Raw genomic sequence first — 26,040 nt, 5'->3', positions numbered from 1 at the left:
GCTTGCAGGGGATTTGCTTTCTGCTGTGAGCAGTCATGCAAGGAATTTACGGACACTGCTCAAGCCCTTGGCTGGAACATGTAGTCCTTAAAAACTTAATTTGTTCTTGGAGGAGAGGCTCTGACTCAACTCAGAGACGTTGCTCCAGAGAGGGGCTTAGATTCCTGAGCAGATATGTCTTGCCCCATCCATGGTGTGCGTTTGGTGGAACCCAAGGTTATGACTCGAGACTTTGTCTGGGCAGGGAAGAATGTCAGCCCTAGTGAAGAGGAGAGCAAAGACCATGGAAGTGATGGGGAATTGAGTCTGAGCTGACCACAGTGAATGTGCAGCCAGGCAAGGCAAGGAGGGAGCCCTATGGAAAGAGCCTGTTGACACCTGCAGTCCTGCTGTAGCTTCTTCTGTGTCTGTGGCCAGCTATGTCTCAGGTGTCTGGCACCAAGGAGACCTCATTTTTTCAACTCAGCATGAGCCCAGAGGGAGTCCTGACTCCAAGAAGGTCTGATGAAAAGCTGGTCTCACCTGTTGCTGCTTTACTTCATGTTAGCCATGAAAACAAGGTGTTTCTGCTGCTCCAAATCTTCATGAACCCATCATAAGGAGTGTTTTTTTTCCTGTCATACCAGTGTTGAAGCAACACTGGTAGGAACTTTAGGGCCACCTTACTCCAGTGTCCCTTCCTACTCCCTCTCTCCTATGGCTGCTGGTGATGCAGCTGACTGTACTGGTCCTTTTAGCGTTTTAGCGAGGAGTTTTTCTGGGATCTGTGATAGTGTTTAGTCAAACCAACCTAATTTGAACTTGCGTCATTTGCATGGAAGGAACACATTAATTTTTTTAAGGAAAACTGTTTGCAGTTGCCTAAAGCTTTGCAATTTTCCAAAATAATGATGTATACACTAAATGTAAGTATTCCTTTCTCCTACTTCACCTAATTTTTGTTTTACATTGTGTCAAATCATATGTGACAATAGGAACCGTTGTCAGGTTATGGAAGTATGTCTATATGGGCTTCTGTTTACTAAGTGATAAATTTTACACTGAAATACCAAAGAGCTGCAGTTCTGACCACTGTCCATTACATTATACGATTTATGTCCAGCAGTAACTTCCACCTTTTCCCCTGAGCCACCCCAGGTAGCCCATCTCTGTCATGCATCAGCTCAGATATCTCTGTATATGTTAATATGTTGGCCAAATAATCTGACCTCATGCATTTCTGTTGGTTTTGTTCTTTGCCTTAGCTTGGCTTTGGATCTTTCCTAGGGATTGTTGGCATCTACCTGGTAGAAAACAGAAGACAAATAGTAAGTAACAGCTCTTTCCAATTTATTTTTTTTTTAACAGAATGTAGTAAGCATGGAAAGTAGGGATTTTCAGCTGACTTAGAACTGCTGCATCTGCCTCAAAATGTTAGTAATTTTTTTTACCATTTCTGAGAAGTTTTAGAGAATGAGAAGTATGAATTGGCCAGGGACTTCATTTGTACAAAGCAAGACAAAACCAACTTGCTGTGTTTTACTGAATTTACTTTCCTGCTAGTTTAGTGAGTTGAATTGACCAAGGGCAGGATTAGATAAGGCCAGAGCTTGGCCAGGACTGTGTAGCTGGGAAAAGGATGGGTAGAGCGCAAAATACCAATCTGAGCATCAACAAGCTATATGATCAGCTCTGTCCTAACAGTTATCTCATCCTGCATAAGAAGTTTAAGTCAGGAACCCTTTCCTGAAACTGTATGTCTTAAATAGAAGGAAAAAACCCCAGAGCTCTTGCTGTCAAGATTCTTGGGCTGTGTCAGATAGGATCTGAGATACTGTGTGATTTGTGTGTAGCTTTCCAAATCTTTTGCTTCTATTTATGTAAGGAAGTCATAGAAAGTCTCTGGGGGGTAAAGGAAGGTGTCTGAAGAAGGATGAAGGAATTTGTGGAAATGCTTTACACTTTCCTTTCTCTTTGCAAAAAACAGAAGTCTTGATTTAATAACAGCATGTCCAATATGCACTTTACAGTAGACTGATAATATACAAGCATCATGAACTATGATTAATTTCATAATGCAGAAGTTTCACTAGTATAAATCAAGAGTGGTATTAAGGTCAGAGGAGAAACTGATGGATTTACTTTACATTTTATTAATAAGTAGCTATTTTACTTACAAGTAGTCTGTTGTCATTTCCTGTTTTGTTCTTAATAAAATGCAGTCATGTTCTCACTACTTGTAGGCAAATTTCTTTCATAATATCACTCTTTTTTTGCATTGCCTTTAAGTGTCAGTGGTGTATTTACAAGTATTTCTTTGCTTTTAACTTTTGTTTCTAGCTGGGTTTCCCAAAGGAATAAGGTTTATAAAGCAGTAACATTTGTCTGCGTCCTTCTCTGTTCCCTATTCCATTTTTTTAACATGTTGACCAATTTCAGGCAAATTCAGGAGGGTGGTAGAGTCTTCAGAGGTGTGCAGTTCCCTCAAGTTTTATGAAAATTCACAGGTGGGTAGAGGACAGAATTATGACTTAGTTCCCTCATGGTGGTAAAGCTTGCAATGTCAGCTCACCACTTATTAAACAGCAGAGAATCCAAATGGGACATGACCTATGAGACAAAAATCTGCAGCAGGTCAGTTTTTGAAGAACTATTGCCCCTGATTTCCACATTAGAGACCAGGATGAACAGCAGGTTCCAAGTTGCAGACTCAGTGGTGGGCAGATAAAAATAGCTTTATGTTCCACGGCATTCATGCTACCTTACTAACAGGCATAACATTTCAGGGTTGTTTTATTTTTTCATTTTCTTCTAATCTACCTTGTAGTGTTTGTATTGCTTCTGCCCTTAGCAGAAAGTAAAATGTCTGAAAAAGCTATAAGGTGGTTAAACCATGTATTTCTCATCATGTTGTGTCATTTACACAAGGACTGTGGAAAAATAATTGTCCTGCATGTTTGGTATTAGTGCCTGTTTGCATAGTCCTAGCATGGAACAAGGAAAACTTCTTTCTGCTAATAACACGTAGTTATGATTTGGCTGTTGAAAGATTGGATTTCTGGGGAACAGACTAAGAGAATAACTAGAAAGTTTAATTATGCTTCTTGCCTTGAGCACCATCCGCTGTGGGTCTTTTAACACTGTCTTTGCTGAGGCTGAGCTGTTTTTTCCAAATGTTGCAGAAATGAGATTGAAAGGATTTATGTCGTACTACAACAGAGAGCGGTAATTATTCCCTGGGACATAACAGTATATTTGATTGAAAGAGTTTAGGGCAGCTTAAAAACAAATTTGCAGCCATCAGTAAGATTGTAAAGCCTTGTATAAGTGCAGAAATGTAGCATAAATGTCATATTCCTGTAACTGAAAATTCTATAGTGCAGCAGGACAAAAGGGAGTGGGAGGAAAAGAAATTGTTTACTCAGTTGCTTGTATTTTATCTAGACTTCCTTTGAGCAGTTGCTGCAGTATAATTTGAGTTTAACCCAATATAGCTCTGACAATTGTCTGGCTCTTGTAATGACCCAATACTTCATTTTTTATTTGTTGTTCAAGTTGAAAAGGAATGCAGATTCAATTGAGCTAGGAAAAAACTCACCCTACTTTAAATTGACATTTCTACTTAAATCGGTTTCTCTTTTTGTCTTGAAATTCTATTTCCTTGTGATCTGTCCTCTGTAAATCCAGGTTCTTTCATGGTTGATAAAATGCTAAATGCAATATAAAATATATAATGATTAACAAAACTAGTACAACAAAACTTCAGCACTCAGTAACTGTTGAGCAGGGAGTTTGAGAAAGAACGAAAGCACAGTTAGGCAGAATGGACAATGGTTTGTTCTTAAAACAAGACATTAATAATACTGCACCTCTTTGACCTCATTCTTGGCATCCCAGGGCCCACAGTGGGAGCTCAATGTGCTGACCAAGGTATAGCACTTAATTCAAAGGAACTGCTGCTAGCAGAAGCAGGCTCTGCCTCATTGACTAGTATGATTTCACTTCAACTCTTAGCATTTGTACTTGGCTCTGCTATGCAAAGCCTGGCACCAGCTTAGACTAAAGATTTGCACTGACTTGGAATGTTTCTAAGTGGCAAACAGAAGGCATTGAAGAATAATGTGTAGCAGTCTCTTTTTGCCTCTCTTGTAACCTACAAAGCAGGTTATGGATTGAAGAGCAGCATATCAAGCTGTATGTTGTTTCATTGCAAAGGCACAGTTACTCCAGCTGCATAGGTGGAAATATAATACTGATCAAATCAAATGGATTTGATTGTAAGACATGAAGTGTCCTTGCTTGTTTGCTTGCTTTCCATCTCCTCACATTACAGTACAAAGTATTTCCAATCAGGAAATAAGATGCTGAAATTGCATACAGAGGTGGGGAAAGCTGAGTGTGCGGGGTTCATGGCAACAGAGTTGAGCTGAGAGCAGAAATTCATGCTCAGGGAGTGTTGTAACAGGTTTCTGCTCAGGAAATATGTGGAGGTGGCATGAGCTAGCACCTAGAAATGAAGCACTCTCTAAATGTGCAATGTCAATATGACACCATGCATGTAGTTTTAGCAAACCCAATGGATAAACCAAGCACCAGCTCGCAGTTTCACTCACAAGTCTTTCCAATGCCAGCCTCACCAAGCCGTACTGTTTGCAAGGCTGAAAATGAGCATACTGAAGGTGTGGTGCCTACAAGGGTGGTTGGGAGATGCAAGGGCACCATCATAGCAGTCAGGGCTTTGAATGTTTGCAATATCACAATGCTTCCTGCAAGAGCCCTCACTAGGGCCATGGGAGCCACACTGACAGCAGCAGAGCTATGGCAGAGAGCAGCACAGGCAGGGAGGGAGTGGGGGGAGGTACAGGAGCATAAAGGACACAGAGAGGATGGGGAGGGGTCATAGAATATGCTGAGTTGGAAGGCACCCATCAGGATCATCAAGTCCAGCTCCTGGCCCTGCACAGGACATCCCAAGAGTCACACCACAAGCCCAAGAGCATGGTCCAAACACTTCTTGAACTCAGACAAGCTTGGTGCTGTGTCCACTTCCTTGGGGAGGCTGTTCTAGTGCACAACCACCATCTGGGTGAAGAACTTTTTCCTGCTATCCAACCTACACCTCCCCCAGCTTCCAGGATTGACCCCTCATGAGATCTCAATTAACACAAACCTCAGTACTTAGGCACAACTTGGAGGCAGTTGTCTGCAGCAGGTCTGAGACCCAAATTCATCCACTGCTGAGTCTTCCTCATGCTAACAAACATTTAATTTTCTTGCTGACATGTCTAGCACATACTCAGATATAAATCTGATGCTTAGCTGGCTCAGTCTGGCCCATGACTTATTCAGAGAGATAGACAAAAGCAGAATTTGAAAACATGAGGAAGGTTAAAACATGGGGCTCTGCACACGGATAGAAAAGGCAAAGGTATTTATTCAGACCTCTCAAGGGATGCTAAGTTTAGGTACCTTAATATGCTTGCTTCCCAATCTCTGTGAACAGGAGTTAGATTTAAAAGGAAGTGTTGAAAAGCAACTAAAGCAGAAGTTGGAGAAACAAAGCAGTAATTTTCCTTTTTTTATCAGTTGATAGACTTCTCTGACAATGTTCCTTTCCTGTGTTCACATGTATGTGAGGTAGTATTTCGATATCATCTCTTGCCACCAGATTTGCATCTGTTTCAGAATAAAAGCATTTTTGAAGCAGTTACCTGTGTGAGCCAGTTCTCAGAAGAGCTAAACCTCTTTCACTTTTCAAAACTGATATATCTTGTAAATAGATTTTGTCAATCAGAAAATGCCTATTGGACATTTTGTGTAAAGTGGTGGCTATTAACATGTACACACAAAAAAATTAAATATTGCTATGTGTACCTAATCTGCTCAGTTCAAACCTATTTTGTTTCATCTACTTTTTCATGCAAATCAAACATTCTGGGAGAGACTGGCTGTAGTGCAGATTTTGGTCAAAGATGCTAATTACTGATAGATTTCTTATCACATATTAAACTAATTAAATCAACTTGTTTACAGAAAGACAGACCACTGAAATTCTGTAGATCTCCTGAGACTGTCTTTGATGTTCCTGTGCAAATAAATGGGAAAAGTCTTTGCTGATGTGCAGTGGAAATGCAGATAATATAGAGGCAATTTTTGTCATTACCAAGGTATAATTTCTGTTATGAACTCAAGATTCTGACAAATTCTTTCTTTCACTGTTGATTTTTTGTGTGCTCATATTTCACATAGTTCAGGAAAAAACAATTAATGGTGATGTAGAAATGATAATAATGGAACAAATTATCAATCCTCCGTGTCTTGTTTAACACCTTTAAAATGATTCAAACTGAAAAGACCTACTTATCCCTTTTCAGTCATAAATGTGTTCTAGGTTTTGTGGTGTGATCTAACTGCACATTTCAGAAACAGACAAGGAGATTTATATAATGATAATCAGTATAGGTTGACACTGATACTTGCATGAGCTGGAGTGGCTCTTTAGGTGTCTTTGTTCTTTTTAAAATATGAAAGAATCTTATTAGCTGTGAAGTTCAAGCAGCTTGTTCTTTGAGAGCATCTTCCCTCTCTCTCATGCCTAGCTCTTCAAACCTCTCTGTTGAAGTGCCCTTTGCAGGCATCTCGTTCTCTTCTTAGGTTCTGGAAGGAACCTGGAAGGGTGATTTAGACTAGACTTTGGAGTTTTAGGTAGCTAAAGTGTGGTAAGAAAAATTCTGTGTAAAGAGGCAATTATATTTATCTTCTGTAATACTGAGGAGATTACAAAAGATATCATACTATAACTGCCAAGTTTTGAGTTTAGAGCAGAGTAGCCTATGTACAGACTGTTCAGTCTCCTTTGGTGCTATATGTGTGCTGCAGTCTTGGGCATTAGTTGCCTTATTTTGCAGGAATTGGCTTTGAGACCCCTTTTTAATCCTTTCTGGGAAGGACTTGGAAAGTGGTCTATCCATAGTAGGTCTGGGAAATCTGTGTTTCAGCAAAGGGGTAGAAGTGAGATGAATAACTGGAGATGTTTTGAATGCTCAGTTATACCAGCTGAAGAGGAGGAGGACAGGTGATATGTCTGTGGCTATGAAAACACCATCTGAAGTGAAGGCAAGTGAAATTAAAAGAAGAAATTTTTATGGACAAAGAAAATGTAAATAGTTGAAAAGTTGCTTCTAATTTATTTTAGTTAGTATAATATTGTGAGAGACATTTTGCTATTATTATTGTTATATATTCTATGAATAAAGGACTGAGTAAAGTTTTTCAGATTTTTTAAAATTTTTTTGACCTTGTGCATTTAATGAGAAGATTTCCAATTTGTAATAAATGTAAATATCCACTGATACAGAGAGATCTTCCTTTCTCCTCTTCTTTTCTCTTTCCTCTATTTTGCTGATTCCTTCTTTTCACCTTCCTTGCCCCAGACAGAAATAGTTTCCACTGGTTAAGTGAGCAAAAAGGTTCATAGCCTAGTAAGTGTCATACAAAGCAAAAGTAATTGGTGGGGCTGCATGGCTGGGAGTAGAAAGGAATATGTGGAAGGACAGAACAAGACTTGTCCCTTTTGCTGTGAATAAAGTGTTTTATCAACTCACTGTTCTGTGAAAACATAATTGAAGTGCTGTCAAATTGAAGTGCTGTGAGTTAAATGCCTGAAGTTTGATAGCGTAAGTTTCCCCACAGTGTTTGAGATTTTGACTCAAAGACAAAAATAGATGCTCTCACTGTGTGAATTACCAAAGGAAGTGTGGGAGATGTTTCAGCTCTTCTGTGGTCTAGTTCCTGGTGGATCAGCATTTCACATCATGTAACTACAGGTCTATTCATCAGGGCTGTGTCTGTCTGACATACCAAGAGAGGAGCCACCAAGTACAACCACTTGCAGCCCAGCACTGTAGTTCTTGCCCTCTCACACAGGCCTGTGCCGGTCCATTGGTTGTACCAGTGCCATGTAGTAGCCTTCCCAGATTCCTCAGCATGTGACACAACAAAGCATTAGCTCGATTTCAGGTAAGAAACTACCATGTTTTCACTGTTATCATTTGTAGAAAGAAATGGAAACTTGATTCCAAAGAGGAAAATTTTGGAAAGGGATACTTCGGTTTCTACTCAAAGAGCTTTTTTTTGGCAACAAGAGTTACTTCAGTTTCCTTCTGGAAGCTTAAGTTCTATAGAAACAGAAGGGAGATGCATACATAAGACATACGTGTGTATATATATATATATATATATATATATATATATATATGTGAATATATATGCACCAGCACAGCTTATTTTCAACACTCGAATTTTTGAAGGCTGGCACCATTCTTTTGAATCAGAGACTCAAGCCACCAATTCATTTTAGGTCCTCTGTCTTATTAAGTGCAAGTCTTTTGGGATATGGTTCCTTTAAGATGTGTGCTTGGAAACAGCACAGAGAATTAAGTGCATAATAGGACACTTTTTAACAGCCAGTTTGTTTTCTTGGGCTGTTTATGTAACGAAAGCATTACTGTCACACAGTTGAAAGCAAAAGTAAACTTTATGACCCATGAAATGTGTTTGTGGAACAATAAAGAAGTCACTCTCCACAGCAAGCAGGAGCACAAGATAGATGGAAAGTCTTGGTAAGGAGTCTGGGATAAGTGCTCATGTGTGCTTATGGTGGAGAGGGTGAGGTGCAGTGTGCCCTGTGAAAAGGACAGGTGGTTTCTGAGGCTCTTGCTGAAGAATGAGTTCAAATTAAATAACTGAGCATCCCTGATGGCCAGCTGCAATCTTCAAGACTCTGCAGGTAGAACTTCACTACATGAAAGCTTGTAATGGTAATGCATTTTTGGTAAAGAGTGTGTATGTCTTGAGAAACCAATGCAGGCACTGTATAGTGAAAGATGATTTATGAAAACACAGACTGGTGTAAAAACACTTCTTGATCTTGACCAACAGTCTTGATCTATGTCAATTTCACCATTTTTTACCTGGAAGCATAAATTTTTGTGACACATGGTGTGCTATGTATTTTTGGTTTATTGTTCTCCTACAGCTCTGAACAGCTATCTCTGTTTAAGTGATGAAATGAGCTTGTTCCAGTTTAATCAATAGAAGAGCATCAGTGAAAGAAAGCATGTGACTATAATGTCAACCCTGCTGATTAGTGAATCTAAATTTCTCTCACTTTTTTTCCCTTTCCTTTTAATGCTGTGTTTAGGTGAATTTTATGTCCTTAAATGTGTAATAATTTTTAAACATTTTTAGATAAGTGCTTTTGTTGATGTTTGCAAAGGGGAATTCTTACCAGTTTGAAGTGCCTACTGGACTAAGGCTTGCTTAGGCTGGTTCCAAAACATTTAGCATTTCTCCAGCTGTGAAATCCAGATTTTATTTTTTTTTCCTTTTTCTGTATAACTTCACTTTGTCTTCTTCTAGGCATCCTTGTCTCCTTCCACATTAATCCCCTCCCTCCCTTGTAAGTCCCAGGCAAATGAGTGAAGGAAAATTCCAAAGTGGAGAAGAAAAAGCACAAATCAGAGCAACCATCATCAAGGAATGAAAGAACTATTGACTAGATGCTGATTTTGGCTACACAGGTACTTCCTCATCTAGGCTTCCTCTGTAGCCAGTGGGAAAAAAGATACCATCAGAAGGTAATTCATCCCCTTTCATAGTAGGTATAGAAAGTATCTGGAAGTTTCTGGTTCTCCATTGACTACAGAGGAACACAGATAACCACCTGACACAAATACTTATATTTTAAGTAGCTGAAGTTATATATGATGAAGTCTACCCCTTAAGAGAATTTTCTTAGCAGCTTCAGCACATAGAAAACACTACAACTGGTACCATTTAGCAGGCTGTATAAGAACTACTGCTTCACTTTGGATGAAGCGCTGAAACACTCCCATTTAATACCTACTGAGGCTTCACATTCTGTACTTCTACTGAGCAGAGCCCAGAAGATTGCCAGTACAGACCTATCTGCTTTGTGAAGGCCTGCTGCTCCTGTTTTTGGTATGCCTCAGCCTATACTTACATCTGCACAAATGAACCAAGCACCAAACTCACCAATAATTTTACTCTCAAATGTAATCTGGAATCAGTTTGTGTGGTTTGCATAGAATATGGCAACACAACCCTATTAAAAAAAAATAAAACAAAACTAAAAAACAGATGTAAAAAAGATGAAAAGGAATAAAAAAGTACTTTGCGAAAAGGCAGCTCGTTACACAAAATAATAATTTGGGAATGCCCAGTCTGATTCTAGATGTGACTTTAGAATAGGAAGACAAGGACTTGCAAAACCAGGAGAAGGTGGTCAGAGAGCAACGTTGCCTGTAATACTGCCCCGAGAAGCCTCAGTGCTCCTCTACATAGCAGTAGGAATGTGAAACAGAGGGAAGGGGTTTGATCATACAGTCAGCACCCTATTTAATGGGCGGGAAGAAAAGTAGAGCAGCTATTAAAAAAAGTATCTTTAAAAGGAGTGAAAACATGGATGGAGCAGACCATATGTATTGCACCTGCTTAAACTAAAGCTGGTCAGTCATTAGGGTGGTTGGATCAACTCAGACTTTGAAGAAAATAGAGCAGTGCTGTTTGAATGAGCTGAGTGAAGCTGAGATGTGCTGCTGCTAGAAGGGAATGAGTAAGTGCAGTAATCTCAGTTGGATATGAACTGCAGTCCTCAGATGCTGTGGGAGCTTAAACAAGTACTGATAATATAAGTAACTCTGTCCTAGGGGAAAAAAAATGCCTTTTTTAGGTTGCCATCTGTTTCTTGTCTTGAAAAATGTGAAGTAAGTACAGTTTAGTCTTGGCTTTTTTTTTTTTTTTTAATTGTTTCAGTAATATCTCCTGACTCCAGTGGCTGTAACTCTAAGACTCTAACAAACTCCCAGGAGACCTGATATTGCGTCATCTCTGGTGGCATTTTTAACTGAGTCAAGACAAGCATTTTACTCATCAGTGAATGGATTATCTTGAATTTGTGTTCATTTGCACATATATCAAATTCCTTCTCTGATTGCAGTGGAATGGCGACTCCAGTTTCAAAGTCTAAGCGCACAGAAACTGCTTGATATAGGTTATTTTATTCAGTAGATTGCTCATTCTAGTAAAGGTTTCCCTGTAAAACAAGTTGAAATAATTTCCTAGCTATTCTAGGTCTGCTTTTATATCTGATATTAGATTATGAGAGAAGAAAGAATGTATTAATCAGGTAACCTTATTCAGTAATTTTGTTTCATGTTTCATAATGGCTATTGATTTAATTCCCACCATTCTTTCATTGCCTGAAGATAAAAATATAGGAAAATTCATCTTTATTTTATATAGCATTTTTCACAGAAACTGAATCTTTGAATGCTTTATCAGGTTAGAAGCAAAGACAAGATGAATTACAGAAAGAGTAGTGCAAATCGATTGGTATAAATTAAGGATTAATGCTCAAGAAAGCATTTCTAGAGGGTGAAATCAACAGAGAGACCTAGACTAGGGAACTGTCAGAATTAGCATACAAGGTATTATTTGGACACTACAATGTTGAGGCAAAATGTTTCCGTGCTACTTTTCCAGCTAACTGGAGTTGCAGAAGGCTTGAGCTGCTGTACTCATCACCTGTGGGAATGGCACAGCTGCTGCCAGCAGACAGAGAGCAGGGAAGGAGGATGGGAGAGAGGCTCAGTGGTGGACGGCTGGGGAGGCTTAACAATAAGGGTACAAAGGGACAGTTTTGAATGATGGCCTTTCATAACCTAAAGAGAAATGGCAAGCAAAAATAGCTGTGTGAGCCACCTCCTGTCATGGGACCCAGCACAGCCATCACACAACCCTGGACATGTCTCAGTGTGGTCAGATGCTAGATTCCTCTATCGCCATAACTACCTGTCACAGCAAATGGCACAAGTAAAGTTCCCAGCAGCTCAGGTAGTCTGTTTATCTGACTAATAAAGAGGTAGTCCCTCTGCTAAAGATCTCTGTGTGTGCCTGGAAGAGCTGGACTAAGCACACTCAGAATCTGTGCTCCTTTTCTTGTCTTACTCGGCTGTGCTGCACAAGCGCTCTTGGGCTGGTTGAGAGCTGGGACCACGGAGTCACCCTATTGCACATTCTCCATCCACAGACACTTCTGTGGTCCCTTGCCCTTGTGTGTAGCCTAACTGATGAATTATCTGCAAAAGCTGAGCGTCAATACCACTGGAAGTGAAAAAGACAAAACCATGTGCATTACTGATGCCTACCTATGACAAAAATTAACTGTGAGCACTTAAGGTGTAACAAAAGGTATTGCAAATTCTGCCTTTTGCAATTTCAGAATGTGGAGCAAGAAAAAAAAATTTCCAAATGAAAATGCCACCTTGATTTTGAAAGTGGATTTTGATCTTGCTTTTTACTCTTTGGCATAATAATTTATGCCTCTCATGTGGCTTCTGTAGTCTTTCCATTTTTTTATCTAATTAATTCAACAATTCAAGCTTTTTATGCATGTGAGGTTGCCTAAGTTTCTCATGGGACCTCTCCCCTGCCTGTGTTACACCAACTGGCCTTTTCATTTTGCTTTTTTCCTCATTATCCCTGACACTATACTGGAAAACAGCAGACTTCTTCATAGGCAGTAAAACAAAAGTCTTCTCAACCACAAACAACAAAATAACCCCAGTCCTTATGATTTATTCATTATGGCTGAAACCTTGCTTTTACTTTGATAATCTCTAGGACTGCAAATTACATGGAACAGGTGAAACAACCTATTAGTTGTCAGCGCTTCTACCTCCTTCCCTTCTGTCATGGCTGACATGGTGTCACCTTCTCATTTGCACAGGGTCTAGTGCTCATCTCTCCTTACAGTTCTCATGTAATTTATTTCAGTGAATTGCAGTGGGTTACTTTGGGTAAGCACAGGAGTTGGTATGCAGGGATGCAGCCCTTTGGGAGAGAGAGCAGCAGAAGGGGCTGGACAGTGGGGAACCAAACTGAGGACTGTAGAGCAAGACACCATTTCAGATGACAGTGACCAGTTGCCCAGGCTCAGCTCTATACCCTGAGGTGCTATTAACAACAGAGAGAGGGAAAAAAAACCTGAATCAAAGATCTGTATTCTTCCTAATAATATTGAGCAGCATATGACTGAACTTGCTGGATTCAGCAGTGATTGTGATGTATAAAAGGTGTAGTTTTTTGACTTGGTTACTTGATCTAAGCATGAGACTTGATTTAAACACCTGATAACACAGAATCATAGAATCACAGAATGTTTTCGATTGAGAAGGACCTTAAAAAGATCATCTAGTTTCAACCCCATTGCCATGGACACTTTCTGCTAGGTTGCCAGGTTGCTCAAAGCCCCATCCAACCTGGCCTTGAACACTTCCAGGGATGGGGCATCCACAACTACTCTGGGCAACCTGTTCCAGTGCTTCACCACCTTTACTGTTAAGAATTTCTTCCTAATATCTAACCTAAACTTTCCCTTTTTTAGTTACAGGCCATTACCCCTTATCCTCTCACTAAATGTCCTTATGGAAAGTCCTCCAGCTTTTTTGTAGGGATCCTTTAGGAATTGGAAGGCACAGTTTGGGCAGTTGTGAAAGTCTTTTGTCATTATGAATTTGTGTCATTGTAAGTAGTGCTGACTGGAATTGGCGTTAATGAATAACGAACAAGACTTAGTCCTATCTCCTGTGGTGTGATAACCCCTCCAGCAGAAGCCTCAGTCACAGTAGTGCCATCACTTAAGAACCAACCTTTGGAAAAAATACCTTGTCAGGCCCTAAATTGTGAAGCACATTACCTGCTGTAGTGAGAAACCTCCTAATTAGCTCAGTTGTGAAAACCTACATAGTGGGAGCCTTGCCCAAGCTTAATTTTCATTACAGCAGCACACCTTCTGTCCCAAGGGCAGGGAAAAGAACTGGCTGTTATGTGAGGAGAAGGGGCCACACAGGAGAGAGACTTTCCAAATTAGAGTAAATTAATTCACAATTAAAAGCACCATAGGCAGTGCATAGTTGACAGCGGCATCTGAAACGCAATACAATGGGTTTAATTGTCTTAGTTTTGTGGGCTCTTAATTTACAGACCTGCTGAGGTGCCATGGTAACAGGTGTAGCTCCTGGCTGAGACTGGTAATTCCAGCTCCCTAGTTGCACCAGGGTGGAAAACCATTCTCTGTATTGTATTTGTGATAAAGAGTTTTTGTAAACCTCTGCTCTTACATCATCATCCCCATAGTACGAAAAAAGTGCAGCAGATTTATATAAGCCTGTAATAAATTCTGATCTTAGAGACATAGGGAAATCAAACCAGTAACAAGGCCCACAGAATTAAACTCTAATTTGGGGAATGTAATTTTAGGGGCAGCCTACAACAAACTGCCCAATGCATTTATTTTCAAAATGCTTTTGCTTGAACCTCTGTGGGGATAAAAAGGAGTTTACAAACCTGTGGTATAATATTTACACAGCCTTTTGCAAAGACTTCTCTTTCTAGAGCAAAAAGTATTGGATGACAGTGTTTCTCAATTTACACTGATGAGCGTGATTCTGAGTCTTTCTATGCCTGGAAAGAAATCCCAGAGAGACTTGATGAACACACATTGCTTGGAGATATTGAGGCTGTGCAATGCAGAAGTAGCCATTTAGCATGGGCAAAGGGAGTCTGTTTGATATAATGTAACTTGCATCCAATACAGAGATGATTTCAAAAACAAAAATCCATGCCTTTTTCAAAGTCTCAAATCTATTTAGTCTAAACTGAGTGAATGAGGCATCTCACACAGCATCTGGTGCTAGAAATGACTGTCGTTATCTGAGAAGTTGTGCCTTTCGGCTGAGGACAGGTAAGGACTGAATTAGACCATGAGGAGACCAGGGATGTGCCAGAACAGAGACCTGGAGTCTAGTTAGCCTTGTGGAAGTATTTCACAGGACTGTTGTAAATATCCAGCAAGGTTCCAGCCTGTAGCCAGCACGTGCTTATGCTGGGGAGCAATGCAGTTTTCCGTGTGTCTGCTGGCAAATGTTGGTGGCACATCTCTGCATGTTGCAGGGAGGGGAAGACATGGCACCAGCAGCGTGTGATTCAGCACATGAAGTGCCAGGGGGCCTGAGATGCAGTGTTTACAGAGAGCGCGGCTGCAGCTGGGATGGCCTCATCAAACTACCTGTTGGGTCTAGTCTGTGGCCAACTCTTAACTCCAAAAACATGCCTAGGAATTGTTGTGGGAGACTTAGCTGCCTGTGCCAGGTGCATTTCTGGCAGCTGAAGAGAGTCTGTGACTAGTGTCTGTGGCCACTGTGTGTCCCCTGTTGCCTTCAGTAGTGTTGTTTGGACAGGAGGGTGACAGGGCTGGCAGTGGTGGTGTATGGCTGCTGAAGGAGAGGAGGTCGTCCAAGACAGGTGAACTCTGCAATAAAATGCTTGTCTTTTCTGAGAGAAGGCAGTGTGCAAGAATTTAGTAGTCCAGCCTTTCACTAGTTTTGCATTTTTGAGTGTTTTCATATTTCTGTGATGTGTCTGAAGATAGATAAAACCTCTCCAGTTAATACTGTGTACAGAAGTCCCTCATTCCATATGCTATTTTGCTGTCACTTTTGCTAAAATACCTCTGTTAAACAACTGGGTTTGGGGTTTGAACATTAGGCTCACAGAGTACAGCTTTCAGTGTTTAATAACTGGTTTTATTGCTCCTTGTAAATAATCAAATTACTGTATTCTGTACCAGAACCAAGAGTAAAACATTTTCTGATAGCAACAGCTGTAGAGGAGCCTGGCTGCACAGCAGCGGAACAGCAAGAACAAAAACTGTTTCTTGGATAACTGTTACTGCTATGAATAATGAATAGTTTTTCTGACAAAACATAATGCTATTAAAAATGGAGGTGAGATGATGTGATGGATCAGTATTTATTTCTTTCAAAGCGCCATTTCTTGTACCTGTCAACAAGCATTCTCTGTGTTTAAGTGAACTGCACTTCTTTTCTTTGTAGACAGTGCTAGGCTTGTGAACTCATAACTCCAGCAATCATCCACTACTCAGGAAAATTATCTTCTGAATTTACAACAGCACTTCATTTGCCTGCCTTGGCTGCAAATTTTAGAATTAGTTAATTTTGTACTTTGTTTATGTGTTTGTCATAGTGAGAGACTCAGGAACACTGCTTGTTTCTCAAGCAGTGAGAGACTTGAGAGAGATTATAAATCTGTAATTTCATTTTAAGGACTTTTATGGTGTTATTCTTGTATTATTAGTTCTTTTATAATTTGAATATATATATAAGGCAATTTAAGTCATAAGAACCTCTCAGTGTCACATTCTGCCACTTGGCATTGTAATAAATATTACTTCAGTCAAGAAATGTTCTTGCTTTCAAAGGTGTTTTTAATACCACTGCTACACAAAGAGACTGCTCACTGTAGGCAACCCCTTGAATGGGTAGATGAACCCCAACATAACTTAGGGGTGCAAAGCCAACTCCATAGCTCCTGACTATACTGTGATTTATTGTGTAGCTTTATATGTGGTCTCCTATTGCATTGTGGTGAAACTGAGAGGCCAGCATACTCATTAGGTGATTTAAACTATCTCCGTGAGTGGAAAACATTGATTTGGGGACTGTAGATCGTCAATAAGTTGCTCATGTGTGAAATGAAAAGCCACCTTGAGGTCAGCTTCCAGTAAATTCATCTTGAGCTCAGGCAAGTTGGAGACACCTGGCTAAGCCCACTAATTGTTTGATTGACTGCTATGACTTGAAAAACAGGATAGAGGTATCAGACAATTATGACTTAATCAGAACTTTTAAACACTTCTGCTTTTTCAAATAAAGAGATCAGGATCTGTAGCAAATGCAGCTGCCACAGGGCAGCACAGCCCAGTGGTCTGCAGTGATAGGAGCCCACAGACTTCTTGATTTGATGAATTGCATGCCAAGGTCTTTAGACAACCAAATTCATGAGACGTGAACTACCGCACTGGAGAGCAAAGGGACAGTGGAGGTCAAAGGGTGATGCAGGCAACAGTGATTTCTTGGGGTTTCAGCAGGCTGGAGCTGGCTGCAGGGGGAATGCAGCAGGTCCAGTACCATCTGCCTCAGCCACTTTGTGTGCTGCTTTTCTCCCCATGCTGAGGATTCCAACTCCACAACAATCCCTGTGGCAGTGCCAACTCACTTCTGACTGCATAAGACATGAGGTAATGAGAGGTCAAAAGAGTGTATCAGAAAACATTGTGATTCTTCTGCTTTTAAGTTGTACTTTTTTCCAGTTCACTAAGAGGTCTTGTCTCCAAGTGGGTGATACTGCTTTGATCTATGTGCCCAATGTGTGGCTTATATGGCCGTAACTTCTTACTTGCCCAATATAATTTTTTTGAGGAAGTCACCAATGCTGTGTCTCCTGTTACCACCATTGACATTGTACTTTTCTTAACCCAACATAAGCTAAAGAGTCTATTTTTCAAGTGGCCTTGTAGTGCCTTACAAATTTTACACTTGTGAGAACAGTGCTTAGGTAATGTAGGTATGGATTTTGTATAGGCAAAACGGATATAGAAACTTTATGGACGTGTTTTTGGTAATCTGTACTTGGGCATTTCAGGAATACATGTTGTGAAGGAGTAATTAATGACTAGTAAATAACAAAAAGGTTCCACATTCTTAACTGAATCCCTCGTCCATGTGCTCTATCAATTAAGGGTACCATCCTGTCAGGTTCTGAAGAATTTTTTTTTATCTGTTGCAGTTATTAACTATAAGTGTCATGGGTTGGCTGTGGCTGGATGCTAGGTACCCACTAAAGCCACTCTCTCACTGCCCTCTGCAACTGGACAGAGAAGAGAAAAAAAAACCAGCTAAGGATTCATGAGTAGAGATAAGAGCAGGGAGAAGTCACTTACTGATTACCTTCACTGGCAAAACAGATTTAAAGTGGGGATATTACTTAAATTCACTACTAACAGGATCAGACCAAAGGAGTGAGAAGTAAAATAATCTTAAAAACATGTTCCTCCAACCCCTCCTTCCTTCCATGTTCTCCCTCCCCGCCCCCTGCAGTGCAGGGGGATGGGAAATGGGGGTTATGGTCAGTTGTTTCAGTATGCTCAGGGAGAGGAGTCCTTCCCCTGCTCCTGTGGTGTCCCTCCCATGGGAGACAATCCTTGATGGACCTCTGGTGTCATTCCATCCCTTGGGCAACAGTTTTTCCCAAACTACTGTCCCATGGGTCACCTCTCCATGGGGTGCAGTCCTTCACGAATGAGCTATACCGGTGTGGGTCCCCTATAGGGACCACAAGTCCTACCTGGGAAAAATCTGCTCCAGTGTGGGCTCCTTTCTCCATGGGCTGCAGGTCTCCAGCAGGCACCTTGGGCCTCCCACAGGGTCACAACCTCCTTCCTGCATCCACCTGCTCCAGCACGGGCTCCTCCATGGGCTGCAGGGGGATCTCTGCACCCCGATGGTCCCCCATGGGCTGCAGGGGCACAGCTGCCCCACCATGGGCTGCACCACGGGCTGCAGGGCCTCAGCTCCAGCTCCTGAGCACCTCCTGCCCCTCATTCTCCACTGACCCTGGTGTCTGATTGTTCCTACGTTCTCACTCCACTCTCCCCTGGCTGGAGTTCTTTCTGTGCAATACCTCTCTGTTCTTAAATACGTTATCACAGAGGTGTTACCATTACTCCTGATGGGCTTGGCCTTGGCCAGCAGCAGGAAGTCCATCCCGGAGCTGGATGGCATTGACAGTGTGCTGTCTGTGCTTCATCTGGGGCATGCACTGAACTCTGCTGTGCCCAATCTGAGACTGAGGGGCAGGTTGGGAGTCCTAACAAGGGGAAGGGCCAAAGCAGCACACCACACCCCTTCCAGAGATACCAGTCCTATGAGTCTCTAATTTAGTTGTGGCATAAGCTGTCATAAGCTAATTGGGATAAGAAAAGATTTCTGATAATTCACAGGCTATTTTTATTTTATTTTATTTTATTTTATTTTATTTTATTTTATTTTATTTTATTTTATTTTATTTTATTTTATTTATTTACTACCATGTCTTTATCTATTGGTGTGAAATGCTATCACTGCAGTAAAGCTCTAAGGATTTATGCAAGCCAACAGGAACATGACTTTTTGCCGTGCTCCCTATGGAACCACTGCTATTTTATTAAATAAGGTGATTTGGAAGAAATCACCATTGAATTTGATAACTCATACAGCTGACCTAATTTTCTCTTGAAAGATTTAAGCTTTTCTAGTAGACTTGATGGTCTGTCAAGCCAGCATCAAGAATTTCTGCCTTTTCACTAGTGCATGACTGTCATCCTGACACACCAATCTAAACTGAATTACAGCAGGAGGAACCATTACTTAGGATTACTAGAAAAGCTAGTGTAATTGTTTTACTTAAAGAATTATATTGAAAACATTACTAATCTGTTTTTCTCTTCTCAGTTGGTAGCCTCCATCGTGTTTATCAGCTTTGGTGTGGTAGCAGCATTCTGTTGTGCAATAGTTGATGGAGTGTTCGCAGCACGACACATAGTAAGTATAGTGATTTTGACATCTTTCAATTTTGATTAATAATGTAATTTCTAGCAGAAAAGCATTTTCTTTTGATTTATGTCTAGCAGTATATTATAGTTATTGATAGTTCTTGTTGGAGATTTCAAATACAGAGGTGATATGAAAATGAAAGGCATGCTAAAAGGCCTATCTACTTGGAAAAAGGAGGACACTTCAACCACCACCATAATTTGTTTCCTATCACACAAAGACTTTTTGGGCGTAGTAAAGATTTGGAATGCATCAGATGCTGATGAGCACCAGAACACTCCAGACGATTTGAATATGCCAGTTTGCATGTTAGAAATGTGTTGCTTGCTATACTTAAAAATCCATCAGAATCCAAGCTTTTAACTGATCTTTGATTTCCAAAATCCTCAGGAAATAAGTAGTCATATGTGTTAATAAACATTAGAGGTCAAATATAGTGTGCTACATAATACAGCAAGTATGATTGTATACGACCCTCTCACTGCTTTGAAGTACCATGGGCCTGTTCATCTTTCTGCTTACATTCATTGAGGGGCAGCATAACTCCACTGGCATCAATAGAACCCTGCTTGAACTTTTGTTAGCAAATACATCAGAATAATTAGGCTTTGGACCACTTGGAGCATAAAGTTATAAACTGATTTCTTTTTTGCTGTTACTGAAGAGGACTTTAAACCAAATGTGAATATCAGAACCTCATGTGCATTGCACAAGGAAGGAGACATCCATTAGTATAAACACATGAAGTGTGAAATGTGAGCATGGATAAATGCTCTGGATTGTAAGCATGTCTTGTGCTACATAGATACTACATGATGTTGAAGTGACCTGCTTTTTCTTGCATTTGCCCTGTCATTGCTCTGGATGACGCCTGGTATAACTCGGTCTCTGGCTGGCGTAAGCCCAAGGAGCCTTTCCATGAGAGTTGGTTAAAAGAGGAGGGGAACAGATTTCTATTTAGGTTTCCCGCTCTTGAAAATTCTGTGGTTGTGCCCTGCAAAACCACTGCCACTTATTCAAATATTAGACCTGTCCCAGAACGGCTGAGAGAACTGAGGTTTTATAATCTGGAGAAGAAGAAGGCTCGTCGCTCCCTATAACTTCCTGACAGGAAGTTGTAGTGAGGTGGTGGTAGGTGTCTTCTGCCATGTTCCAAGTGAAAGTTTGAGAGGAAATGGCCTCAAGTTGTGCCAGGGCAGGTTCAGATTGAATGTTAGAAAAATAATTTTCACTGAGTGGTTAAGCATTGGAATAAGTTGCCCAGGGAGGGTGTAGAGTCACCGTTTCTCAAAGTATTCAAGAGGCGTCTGGATGTGGCACTTGGGGATATGGTTTAGGGGTGATTATGGTGGTGCTGCATTGATGGTTGGACTAGATGGTCTTGAAGATCTCTTCCAACCTTGATGATTCTGTGACTCAGTAATTTCCCAGGAACCAGCCTTGTTTTTGTCCTGCTTTGGTGTGATCACTAGGAAGTGTTCAGGTGGCACTTGTGCAGTCTTATACCTTATAACCACAGTGCAGCTGTGCAGCCACAGCCCCCCATGGCTCAGGTTAGGCACTGAGTTTCCTTCTCTGAGGCGAGTTACTGTGTCAGAGGACAGTGTATACTCAATCTCAAACACAGAGACAGGCATCTCTCCTGTCACCTTTCTAGGTGTTTCCTTTGTCAGTTTGCACTCTCTTGGCCCTGTCCTCCTTTCACATGTTACTTAGCTATCCTAGAAATGACACTGCTTCCTATCTAAATCAAGCAATGGTATCATGTTAGAATGTTAACATAGCCTTATATCTGAAGAAACAGTGTTTCATATGCAATACCTAGAGTTTATATTTGCTTTCTCTGCATTATAATATAATTAGCTGCATGAGATTGCTTGCTGTCGTGGCACGCCCTTGATGTGTGTTTATGAATTAAAAGTGATTCGGTTCATTGCAGTGCTCTCTGGGAAGAAAGTCGGTCAGCAAGTGGTCAGAGAACACCAAGGCACAAAGTCGTTGCACTCACCCACAAAAAAAGCATCTTACACTCTTGGGTGCAGTTCTATATCTGGTTATATCGGTGACTGGGTATGACTGCATCATCTGAGCAGGACTGGAGGCTGGAAGGGACTGGCCACTATGCAGCCATTCCCCAGAGTGCTGGAGGTATACAACCCAATGACATGAATCTGCTTCCATGATATCATGACAGGCTTTATGGAAAACCGTTTCCAGCTGTTTACATTTGGGCTGAGTTTTGTCATATCTGTCTCTTCTGGTTTCCTTCACATGCTACAGAACAAAGAAATACTTTGTAGTACCTTTTGTTGAAAAACTAATTTGCATCTCAACATAATCACACTCAATCTCATTCTCCTCCTCTGTTTAATAAGGAACTTTATAGCATAAGGTGAAATAAAGGTGTACATCATCTAGTTTCTCTAACACATCTGGGAGATTCTGCAGGGGTGGTAGTGTAAGTACACTCCCAAATTAACTTACAGTTAACGGTGAGGCCTTATCAAAAGAATGTGTGCATTGCAGACTACAGTGTCATTGCCATTGTATTACATCCTCTTTGCATCACAGCTCATTTGCTACAGGAAAAGCAGTAAATGTCACTTTCAGTCCATTCCGTACAGGCCAGTACCAGCCATTTTCAGACCTGTGTTGTGCTGTTGCCACTTTGGCCACTGCCTTTGGGGGATAGCTGCTGGAGAGTTGAACTAAACAGTCCTCCAGTGAGGGAAAGGACAAACTCCTGGCATGTCAGAGCAGGTGCCTAAGTCTATACGAAAGCCATAAACTTTTTGTGAGAAGAAATAGGGCAGCACTGACTATTCTGTCTCCAGTATCAGGATGTTGATACCAAGGCTCCAGGTCCCTTTTCTCCTGGAGGGAGAAGTGCTAGCCAAAGCCAGGCAGTCCTCAGACCAACAGCAAATACAACATCCTTCACATCAATTTGGTAAGAAATGTGTCCTGTTTTTCTTTTTGTTTTTAACTTCATTCTAGCTGGGAAGGATGTGAAGAGGACAAATCACATAATTATAGATTTTTCTTAGTGTGTGCCCAGTGTGGAATGGAGACTATTATTGCTGCATATTTTCTCCTGCACTTGTAAAACAGTGAACAGAATAATAAAATACTTTCTCTATTTTATTTTCTTCCCAAGAAGGCATAAAATTGATAACAATTCTTTCAGGAAAGGGATATATTTCAGAGAAGAGATACTTAAATTATTTAAGCCTCACTTTACTTTATAGAAAACTCTGGAGCACACCATTTATAAAATTAAGAACACTGAAGGAAAAATAGCTTGATTTAAAATAGCAGTAGCTTATTTAAAAAATAATGCAGATGTAATTCACTTTAAAAAAAAAAAAAGCCAGAATCAAGGGAAACAAATCAAAACTGAAATTAATGTGCAGTGATGTTATTTCAGAAAAATACGATGATCACAGGAATTCATTATGTGCATTCATCTTTGCTTGAGACATTTTGTTATTTAGCAGATGAGAATAGACCACTTGTGCTAATGGAGATCATTCAACAGCTTCCTCTCACCACACAGGGACATGCCCTGTCCCACCTCATATACATGTTCTCCACAGTACCTACTACCCTCCTATCCGTGACTGTAAGGCTCAACCACTGCCACATGACCCTTAGCTTTGCAGTTATTCTCCAGGAAGAACCTAAAATAACCAGAAGGAAAAAATCAAGTTATGAAGTGAGGAAATTGCCTGCAAGAGCTTCCTGAGAAGGTTAGGAAAACAGGTAGCAAAAGCACGGGCAGAGATTTTAAGATGTGTATCTTCTTTTCACATGCTCATCTGGGAATCACAGAACATTGTTACTGTTCTGACACATGGCCAGTCACATTTTCCTGAAGTATGGAATATAAAGGGACTCAGACATGCCTGAAAGCTCTAGGAGAAACCAAGGGCTCAGGCAGGAGAAGTCCTCTCTGCTTGATTGTAAGAACTGCCTTTTGATCACACTGAGTGGAATTCACAGACCACATCCAGACAGACTTATTAGAGGGGATTCTCTAAAAAGAACAATAAAAACTGAAGAACTTGGAATAATACCAGTGAGAACACCTAAAGATACATTAGTGAAATTACACCTAGTGATTGTTGCCATTATCCTTTCTCTATACGTCTTCAGCTTTGTTTTCTCTGTAACAATTCTTAAGGTGGCTCAGTGCAGCCATAAATACATCCCTAGGCCTTCCTTTCTCCTCATTGAACAAGCCCCGTTCCTTCAGCCAGAATCACAGAATCAGTTAGGTTGGTTCTAAAGGGTCTCTGAGATGATCAAGTCCAACCTATCACTGAGCACCACCATGTCAAATAGACCCTGGCACTGAGTGCCATATTCAGTCTTTTTTCTTGAACAGCTCCTGGGATGGTGACTCCACTACTTCCCTGGGCAGTCCATTCTGGTGTATAATCACCCTTTCTGGGAAGAAATTCTTCCTAATGTCCAGTCTAACCTCCCCTGGTGCAGCTTAAGACTGTGTCCTCTCATCCTGTCACTGGTTGCCCAGGAGAAGAAACCAACCCTCACCTGGCTACAACCTCCTGTCCGGTAGTTGTAGAGAGTGATGAGGTTTCTCCTGAACCTTCTCTTCTTCAGGCTGAACAACCACAGCTCCCTCAGCCTCTCGTCACAGGACTTGTGTTCCAGATCCTTCACCAGCTTTGCTGCCCTTCTCTGGACACACTCCAGCACCTCAGTGTCCTTCCTGAATTGAGAGGCCCAGAACAGGATGCAGTACTCAAGATGTGGCCTCACCAGTGCCGAGTACACGGAAAGAATCACTTCCCTGGTCCTGCTGCCCACAATATTCCCGATACAGAACCCATTCTGGTACATCCTGTCTTTCAATCCCCTCCCTGATCATTTAGTGGCCCTCCACTGGTCAGACTGTAATTTGCTAAGGTCTTTCTTGACTTGGAGAGGGATTAAAATTGGCTGCCATACTGAGATGTGGCCTCGTGAGCATTCTCTAAAAGGAATAATCACTTCCTCCAACATATTGGTAATGATTTGCTAATGCAGCCCAGTGTGTGGTTGGCCATCTTTTTTGCAAAAGCACCCTGCTAATTTATATTCAACTTGTTGATGAACATATCCATTCTTTTTCTTTGCCAATGGTTGCCTGGGGTTATTCCAGCTCAGATGCAGGATTTTACATTCATGCTGTACGAAAACTAACAGATTGCTGCCAAAGAATTTAGATTCAGGTTCAACTATTTTTAAAGATGCACTAGATTTCTCTTCTAAATGTCTTCTATCACCAAAAGAAAAGAATAAAAATACTTGAATGCTCTATTGATTGCCACTTACTTACCATTTTTGGCTTGCTTTTAAGCATGAACTGGGTTGAATTTTCTGTTTATAAAGCCCAAGACTTTGGTAATGACCCTTACTTGCCTTATCATCAATTATTGCTATATCGTCTCAGCTGAAGTTCTGTTTTAACGCAGTTTATGGTCAGACATGAACTTGCTTTAAAAGGAAGTGATTGTAAGAGAGTCTGATTTTATGTGGTGCAGTGAAGGGACAGCATAAACCTACAGACATATGGATTGTCCTGTTCCTTTTTGCTTCGAGCTGGGTTCCTCTGCATCTTGCTCTGTTGTTTTGAGTTTTCACTACAACACTTGGGCAAGAACTGCAGCAGGAGTGACCCGCAGCTTTACTGAGCACAGCTGCATTTTACTACTTCACAAGTAGTAGGGTGACTTCACAAGCCCATGGCATGTAACGCAGACCACAGAATTGCATAATACAGGCCAGACCAGATGTTCTAAAAAGTAATTTGAAAATGTTCTGAGTGAGCCTATTGGCCTTTCCTTTGAAGAAAAAACCAAATAGTTGTGTTCCATGTCTAAAAAGCTGTTACCTTGACAACTGGTGGTAGAAAACACAACTCAGAGAATAATTGAATTGGAATTAAGTTAGGTAGATTCTCTGGAGAACAACACTAAATGCATTTTACTTTCTCCATGCTACCACACGAGATAAAATTAGCTAATTACTTTTAATTCCATTTCCATCCTGTATGACTCACTGGTATAATAGCATGGCATAGCATATACCATAAAAACATCAAAAGAAGTGTAGCCAACAGGTCAAGGAAGGTGATTCTGCTCCTTTGCTCTGCTCTGTTGAAGATCCAACCTGGAGTACTGCATCCAGCTTTGAAGTCCTCAGCACAGGAAGGACATGGATCTGTTGGAGCAAGTCCAGAGGAGGGCCACAAAGATGTTCAGAAGGATAGAGCACCTCTCCTATGAAGACAAGCTTTGAGAGTTGAGGTTGTTTAGCCTGGAGAAGTTCCAGGGAAACCTGACTGTGGCCTTCCAGTACCTAAAGGGACCTATATGAAAGATGGAGGCAAAGGTTTTGGGAGAGTCAGTTTAGATTAGATATAAGGAAGAAGTTTTTTACTGTGAGGGTAGTAAAACACTGAATCAGGTTGCCCAGAGATGTGGTGAATGCCCCATCCCTGGAAATATTCAAGGTCAGG

At 40.9% G+C, this 26,040-nt stretch overlaps 1 protein-coding gene across 3 annotated transcripts in view; it reads left to right on the top strand.

The window, feature by feature from the left end:
- Positions 1–26,040, top strand: part of TMEM255B (transmembrane protein 255B) — a 70,329-nt gene that overhangs the window by 11,386 nt on the left and 32,903 nt on the right. For 2 of the 3 annotated variants that reach the window (XM_050333256.1, XM_050333257.1), the window contains exons 3-4: positions 1,245–1,307; positions 19,413–19,502. In XM_050333256.1, coding sequence (XP_050189213.1) covers positions 1,245–1,307; positions 19,413–19,502 — 153 coding nt within the window. The remainder of the gene's footprint in view (positions 1–1,244; positions 1,308–19,412; positions 19,503–26,040) is intronic. The other variant, XM_050333258.1, reaches the window with a different exon arrangement.

The sequence above is a fragment of the Myiozetetes cayanensis genome, unplaced genomic scaffold (assembly GCF_022539395.1).
Source record: "Myiozetetes cayanensis isolate MyiCay16 unplaced genomic scaffold, myiCay2020 scf5-8, whole genome shotgun sequence".
In the NCBI taxonomy this organism is placed as follows: Eukaryota; Metazoa; Chordata; class Aves; order Passeriformes; family Tyrannidae; genus Myiozetetes; species Myiozetetes cayanensis.
Note: the sequence above shows the minus strand (reverse complement) of the source record. Positions and strands in the feature narration are given on the sequence as shown.